The following is an 8,734-nucleotide window of genomic DNA, read 5'->3' on the forward strand; positions in this document are numbered from 1 at the left end:
TGTAGAGGGCTGAGAAGTCAGTTTATCTACAATAGAAGTTTGTGATTTGTCAACAGTTGAAATTGCAAAGTATACATTGAGTATAGCAGGTTAGTACTGGTTATGATTAGTTATGTTAGGTTAAGTGACTCTAGGTAATGGTAAATGGTGGGATTTAGCATAGATAACAAATATCTTTTGTAGTTTTTGTTCTTAGAGATCATTGTTATACTTACAACAGATAGGCCAGTTATGAGAACCAAAGACAATGTCTATGTTAGAACCATGAATATGTACATGTATTTACTCGTTTCAAGTTACAGAAATAACCTATTTTTGCTTCATATTTGTCTTTTACATCATTTTCTGAATGTTTTGTACTTTATGTCAGTTAAGTATTTCATCTTGTAGTAGTTTTAGATAGTAAGAATACAATTGTTATTTTTATATACAAAACTTTTGTGTCTGTGGTTTTTTTCTGTTGGAGTTTGTTTCTCAATATCTCTGGCCTAGTGTTTCTGTATGCAGTTGATTCAATAGTTAGACCAAACCTGTCCTGTCGTCTACAGCTAAAAATTTGTCAAAAATTATTAATGTGCTATCCATAACAATAATTTACATAAATTAGCATAATACTTTGCATAATCTAGAGCAAGCTGGTTAGTAAAATAAGTAAACTTGGGGTCTAGCGCTAGTATATATGCCCACTACAATCAGAATGACAAATTTATGTTATAATTCTTCCCCGGTGCAAGACAAAGCGGGTACACATGTTTGTTAGAAATTTCATGGAAAAGGGGATGTTTATCGTCGGCCATCTTGGTCTATGGGATCGTAAAAAGGGGGGTACTTTTTCAGATCACCCTCCGACGATAAGGGTAGGAGGACCTTTTTCTACTCTCTCTCTCTCAAGAAACTTCCCGAAAACTGTACGTGCAGAGTATGGATTATGTGTCCTTGAAATATAAAGGGGATGTTGTTTGTTGTGATTTTCTCCCAGATTCACTAAAAAAGGGTGTGTTTTTCTTTGAAATATTCCGGGAAAAGAGGTACATTTGAAATTTCGCTAACAAGCATAGGTACCCACCCGTTCCCGTCCAGGGGACTGCCACCGCCGGGAATACTTCATAGCCAAATCTGCTCATGGCCTAAAGATAAATCTCCACAAGTGGTGTTGATATACGGGGCAATAAAATGTTAAAAGTACATATTAAATGCAGGTTTCAGAGACAACATTTCACCACACTAATGGCAAGTTTTTACTAGGAATTACAATAAAAAGTTAGTCTTCCATGTAAATATTTCGGGAATACTAGTATACATGTATGAAGAGGTACGTGTGTGAGAGCAGCAGCTATCGATTAAACAGCGCCCCCATTGGTTACTTTGGGGATATGAAAGTCACGTGTTACTTTGACGTTCATAATGAGACAAGTTAGAAGCGAAAGACCACTTCTCTGAAAATTGTTTTTACTGCTGTTCGTACTAGTATCAGTCGACATGTCTGGATCTGTATCTTCAAGCGCTAATGTAACTCCGGCTAATAAAAGCACAAAGAACGTTACTTTTCGATCAGAAGCGTGTCCATTCTCTCCTGCATCAGTTGTAAGTGGAGGGTTCTTCGCAACATGTGGACGTGGTCAGACGTTGAAGAAAACATTGCTGGCAGAAGTGAAAAAACCAGGAGCAAGTCATCAGGTAAGCTATATAGTTTATGGAGACGCTACAGAGTTACACAAACCAAAACAACATTTGAATCACAGGCAAGGAAGTTCCTTGTCTGTGTTTGAATAAATGTCTCTTGTGTATCCATCGCTTGTACTTGTTGCTCGAGATAAATGTCGAGAGACAAAAGTCACCAACTACACCAGTCCACGTAACGTTTAAACCTCAAAAGTTTGTGTTTCAATTTGCACCATTTTCTGTATGAAATATCAATGTTTTGTCCGTCGCCTCTACGGTGACAGACTTTAGGAAATCTTGGCATACGTTTGTAATCGCCGTTGTTCCAAGTGTTCACCTCCAGTTCCATAGTACACAACATGCGACAGTTGAAGTTGACACAATTTGATGTTATTTGTTACACACCGAATGTGTTTTGTCAAGTTCAAGTTGTGGCATTTCTCTGACATTTTCAAGACATTTCTTTGGGTTTTAGCTTGGCGTCACTAGCATCGCGTCCAGTTCTTGACTCCTAATCGCTTATTTCCTGTTCACTTGACATTACACCACGCGTGCCTCATTAGCCAGTCACTTTTGGTATATGCATAAATAGAAAGTATTGTTTACATAGATAGAGGTGTAAATCTGTCTCGAATAGTGTGACTGCACTGGTCATGGAAGTATCACCGTCGGCGATACTTCTATGGACTGGTGAAGTAAACTCAGTTGTTTTATTTGTTCACAGATGATGAAGTGTGAAAACCACTTCCAAAACTATTCATACTTTGAGTTTCATGTTCACAACTGTATAATGTATTGTAGCTTGAAGGTTTATACTTCCATGATTGTAGCATAGGCTTAGCCCATTGGGGCATTGATTCATGTTGTTACTCAACCCTGTGTGGGAGCACAGACCCTCCTGGTGGAGGGTCTGTGGTGGGAGTGACCAGGGTACCGGGGTGAGGTGTTAACCATCACTGGCATCAGGAAAGAGTCATGTACACTGCAGCCATGCATGCAAGCATGGCTAGCATAAACCTTATTGTAGTCAGTGTACCAGCAAGATATAACCCCCCCCCCCCCCCCCCCCCATGAAATCTGGTGGAGAATAGTACCCACTCATTGCATATGATAGTGAAACATATTTTGGCTATTGACCTAAATTGTTATCCCTGTCCTAACCCCCTAACTTGATGTGTATTGTATAGTACATTCAGTCCACTGTCCTGCTATTGCTTTACCTCTGAATGATATTTATCATATGGTGGTCTTTATTTCAGAATGGATGTAACTGTAACCGTTCCAACACCAGTGTTCTGTGCAGAAGTTGTGGAACCACATTCAAAGGTAGAGTTCGTATGCCCTGCCCATGTCACCCAAACACAATACATCTGATGGATATGGTGTACTGTCCAAGCTGCAGAGCCACAACTCTCAAAGAATTTACATTCCAAAGTACAAGACCAAGGTCACAGAGCAGACAACTTTAAACTTGCAAGGTAGATTTGTATCTATCACAGAGACTTGAAGTTGAAGAGAGACAACTGACGTGTTGATTTTCAATGTGGAAGCTGTACAAACCTCATCATAGTGATTGAAGAGAGACAAAACTGAACTCTAAAATCTTTCCTATGACAGCTACTTTGTGTCAAAAAGAATGCTAGCTTTTCTTTATGTTGCCGTCCTATTTAATTTTTCTAAGAGAAAAGTCTTACAATTTTGATTTCTCACTGCAGCTTACATGCTGTATGGTAATTTCCTTGTCTTATCCCATTCACTTACTATTATTGAAGGAACTAGTAGTGAAGTGTTATCAATAATCAGAAACTTTCAACTCGTACTATTAAACACTGGCTTCAGAGTTTATTTGTGCAAAGAGCTAAAGATGAACAGTAATAACTAATTTGTGAATGTTGTCATTGGCAAGACTACAGATATGTGAAGTAAACAATATGTATGATTGACATTACTTGTAATGGCCAAGACAGAGGGTTTTTTTATTCTATATCAATGATGTACCATTTGAACAACCAAAGGAGAGACTGATATAACCAGGCATTAGTGTTGTTTAGGTTCTGTGCCATTTTGTGTGGACATCTTCAGTTTGCCCTGTGTCTATAATGTGTATTCTAGTCAGAAGTTGAGAATGTAAAATTCTTGTCCATGTTTTACATTTTTCCCTTACAGTAGATTTTACTAAGACTTGTATCTTTAGCTCTGTGTGTACTATCATATATATATATATATATATATATATATATATATATATATATATATCAATATAAGTTAAGTTTTGGTATTGCAGATCATATGGTATGTCACACTTCACTAAGGTTTTTGAACTTTACTAAGAGATGTGAGAGGGGAAATTTAGTAAAACTTGTAGAGTTACCCCATAAGTTAGTTATCACACAGCTTCAAGGTAACTGTGGGTCGAGTGTCAGTTAGAAAGTAAAGACTCCTGTAGTGGGATGAACCACAATGGAGTCACTATCTACAAAGCACTATAGGCTGTACTGTGTCATCTTAGTAAAAACAATGTCTTCATAGACACTGTCACATGTAAAACAACTATAACTATATTCATAGGGTCTAAGACATGCTGGTCAATTTTGACAAAACCAACAGCAGCTACAGCACACTTCTAGTTCCATACTCCATGCCATAGCAAGCTATCTTTAGTTTCTGTGTGTTAAATAAAACATACTAGTACATTTTTAGAATAAGTTGGTCTGTTCATTCATTCATACAGAGAGTACATATAGGGTGATAACACAGTTTTAGAGCTCGTAACTGTGTATCTCATGTATACAAGGTGGTTTGTGTATGAAAGATTCTGTAAACCGTTCCTAGACTTATGATTTGCAACTGGTACTGAACCATTACAAAGACCAAACTTTCCATATCATAAGTCTGGTATATTGTTATAATGAATAATGTGGTTACCAAAGACATTCATGACTACATATTGTTCAGGTTTTCCTTCCTCCCTTTGTCTTCAGTGAACATTTTGTACGAGATACTGTAATACTAATACTATGATAGTGTGAAAAGGAATTGCTTACTCAGGGAGTTTGTAAACAGGTCAATGCACCTGGATGTTTTTGTATGATAATAAACATATTCTCATTCTTTATATAACAAGTTGTGTTCATTTTCATGTACAGTGTGTAAGAAGACTAACTTTGGGAGTGTCTAGCTGGCCTAGAAGTGTGTGAGAGAGAGAGAGAGAGAGAGAGCGCACATGGGTCAGACCACAAAACAAGTGGTTAGAAGTGTGATTGAACAAAATGTTGGGCTGATTGCAGTGGTATTTAGGGAGAATAATATTTGTGGACATCCAGCAGGAAAAGTTAAACAAATGTTTGCAGCATGGATATGGTTGTGATGTCAACTTATACTGATCAAGCCAATTCTACATCAAGCCTACAAAAGAACAAATGACTAAACATAACAGCCCAAAAGAAATTGCAAAGTGTACACTACATAGGATTTTAATCAGATTGCCCCCATCACACCCCTACTTGAACAATGATACCAGTACTGAAGAGCAGACACAGTATGAAAATAAGGAAAACTACAGTACATACAGTATATACATGAGAAATGTTAGATACCTTACATGTAATTTCAAGCTACAATTTATTTTTCTACTAAAATTTTCTTATACAAAACACCGATTATTACACTTTCAGTTTATCTAGAATAATATTGTTCATATATAGAGGAAGGTGGAAAAGTTCATGGGTAAAATAATATTAAGTTGGAAACAAATACTAGCTGTTTTCAATAAACTCATACACAGCAAGTTGAATATATCATAGGGATGCTGGGTATTTCCATAAAAACAATGGCCAATGCAGGAACCTCTGAACTGTAATATCAGACTATCCATCCTCCACATAACAGCAATGCCCCTCAAATCACAACATGTAAAGCCAAACAGAGTTTCCATTCAGGAATGATAGTGTCAAAAACTTCAATAAGATCAATTACTGACTGCATTGCAGCATTGTTTTTTCCTCTTTGTTCATCTATCAGCAAAACCCCTCTGAGTGCTAGTCAACAGGCATGTCGTGACACTCCATATCTTATAGACTATGTAGGGTAGTGATAGATTAAATATATCAATACTATTAACTCCATGTTCTAACCATCAAAATAAATAACAAAGTACACATGATCTTACATTTTTCTCACTTATATAGGTCACAGGGCTTGAAATTAACTTTTTTTCTTTGGTAGTCTTAGTGGGCTACCAATTTCAGAAACTGGTAGTCCAAGGATGTTGACCAACAGTCCTTTATTCCAGAACTGAAAAGAGTTCCTCTATTGGAAATATGTGTTATTAAAATATTTTCATGTCAGTAAATCTTCCATCCTTTAAATCATTGCATAATTAGTGGTAGCCTGCACAGGCTACCAGCTGCAAATTATGGTAGTACCATGACAAGAATTGGTAGTCTGTGGACATGGGACTACTGTTAATTTCAAGCCCTGTAGGATCATAAACTCCTGGAAAAATGTGACGTCATAATTGAAAATATACTGTTATCTGATAGTACTATGCATGGCTAGTTCTACTGAATTAAACACAGGTGCTTTAGCGATGCTATTTTCCTGTATTGGCGAATAGACTTTGATTTGCCTCATGTGTGTATCTCTACCATTCTGGTGATTTGATAACACTGCTATCTGAATCATGAATGTTCTCACAGCCTTCTTTTTACTATCTTCCAATGGTATGGTCACCCAGCCACTAGGCTCAGTCAACTCTAGCACTTCAATTTCTTGTAAGTCATGGAAGTGGTTGCCAATCCGAACTGAAATCTTGTTTGGGGTATAACTCTCATCGGATTTGTAATCTGCATAGATACATATTCTGTCGACGGTTGTTTTACGACGAAACTGAATATTCACTAGGTGTGGTTGCGTACCATCAGACTGCCAATATGTCTCTATTAAAAAAAAGAAGTTTATAAATTACGATTTTATTATTTCTCCCTCTTCTTCATAGTACAGTGGATCCTCACTAGTCTGAGTATTATCCCACAATGATGTCCATACATGTAACAAGGTCAACAAACTATGAAGACTGAGCTAAGTCCTCAACAGCTGATTTAATTGTGTTTATTTGATGTAGAGTGAATTGTTTCAGTGGGTAGATTGTTCTAGATACATATTGTCAATGGAAAGAATGAGTTGAGGTATACATCTGTTCTTGCACGTGGCAGAAGTAGTTTAGAATGCTCTCTAGTCACATGTTTGTTTCCTGGATAACTCCCATTCTTAGCATGTTATCAATGAGATTATTCATCATCTTGTACATTAGTGTGGCTTTGGAAATGATTCTGCAGGTTTTCAGTGATTTACTCATATGCCTAATGTAAAAGTGAATGTATAAAATTGAAGCCCTTAGAAACACTGAAAATGCAGCCCTGTCATTTCCTACCCAAGGACATGTCTGTGTACTTTGTTGTTATTTTGTTTGAGAGAACTGTCTACCTACCAAGTGATCCATCTCTGAGTTGATCTACACCAAAGCCTGGTTTACAAGACGACAGTGACCAAACTGCTTGGCTTCCTATCTCACGTAATTTGCCTCGTTTTCCTGCTGGAATAGGATCCTTGTTGTCTGACATGGTTAACGGCATTGGTAAGCTGTAAGATATACACGATATAAGGATTTGGATACTACCACACTGTACATGATGTAACAACATTTAATGTTGTTTACAACAGAATCTCCGCTGTTGGGTGGGGTGTCTAATACTGTATACTACAGCTTGTGACTCGAGGCCACAAGTGTTTGACCCAGCAGCTACAAAATATCAGCTATTACAATGTATAGTTATCTAAATTAGTCTCAGTACAAGGGTATATATCCATTCCATGTCAGTATAATTACTCCAAACGTTAATAACACATTCCTTTTGACATTCACCACGATTCACTTATCGTCAATGTGAGGACAAATTCGTGTCATTTTAGTATCATATATCACAAAATTCACGTTCCAACGCGACCTGGAAGTATTTAAACTACAAAACTCACCTATTGTGTTAAAATCACTATCCGATACACTTGTGAAATTTGAACATTTCCGCCAAGGGGTCGCCTTGGTGTCAGCTGATTGTTTGGGGGCGGCCTGATTGACTGCGCCCTCACAGGGCAATTCATCTAAACCTTTGTTTTTTAATTGAAAAGCTACAGGAGGCCGCGGATATTCGCCAAAGGTTTTTATAATTGGATGTTTATGCTTTAGTTGTTAAATTCCCTTCAATGGAATGAACTGTAGACAAACAAGTAATAATAGCTCGGATGGAAAGAAAGACAATCACATCATATAACAGTGTAATCAAAATACTATTAAGGATACTGACTGAAATGTATAACATGTGGATAAATTGATCATTTTTGTTGCATTCTTTTATTTTCATTCAGTTTTTCACACAGGTGAATTCACTTCACAAGTTTTGCAATAATAGTAATTGTAAAGGATTATAATATCAAGCCAAAATTATTCTTTAAATTTTCAGAACATCATATTTTTACCATTCTGGAGATAAAGTGCAATAATTTTGCCACCACAAGCTGCAAAACAAATCATAACCACATCTCACCTCATTGCAATCAATTTTGTTTAGCAGAATGGTGTTCACAGGAAAACAAGCAACAAATTTTCCAAACCAAGTCAATTAGTCAAACTTTGTGCTGTGAACTATCTGCATTTTAGTTGTAGAAAATTCAAGTGTCAGTGATTATTTTAATAGGTTATATTCTCTATTGTTAATATGGCCAAACTCTGTCATAGCTTAGTTTCATACACACATAACACACACACACACACAAGCAGATACACATGGGCACATAAAGAGCTACACACACACATGCACATGCAAGCACAGAAAATGTTAAAATTGTGATAGTGAAGGTAGTGTGAGCAAGTGTGTTTGGTTGTGTAATTCCTCCAACTCTATCAAGGTTGTGTCAGTGATGTGTGTCTGTGCGTATCTGTTATGCATTATCACAATTCATGATACTCTATTTCCATGGGATGAAACTCTTGTTTATTACAAAGTCAAGAAGTCAG

At 36.9% G+C, this 8,734-nt stretch overlaps 1 protein-coding gene across 1 annotated transcript; it reads right to left on the reverse strand.

Moving 5' to 3' along the window:
• Window positions 1–5,434: 5,434 nt before the first annotated feature.
• Window positions 5,435–7,788, reverse strand: LOC144446658 (anaphase-promoting complex subunit 10-like). Its single transcript, XM_078136473.1, has 3 exons — window positions 7,696–7,788; window positions 7,151–7,302; window positions 5,435–6,599 (listed from the first exon to the last, which is right to left on the reverse strand). The coding sequence occupies exons 2-3, from the start codon at window positions 7,293–7,295 to the stop codon at window positions 6,193–6,195; spliced, it is 552 nt and encodes a 183-aa protein (XP_077992599.1). The 5' UTR covers window positions 7,296–7,302; window positions 7,696–7,788; the 3' UTR covers window positions 5,435–6,192.
• Between the last annotated feature and the right edge of the window lie 946 nt (window positions 7,789–8,734).

This window comes from Glandiceps talaboti, chromosome 15 (assembly GCF_964340395.1).
Source record: "Glandiceps talaboti chromosome 15, keGlaTala1.1, whole genome shotgun sequence".
NCBI lineage: Eukaryota > Metazoa > Hemichordata > Enteropneusta > Spengelidae > Glandiceps > Glandiceps talaboti.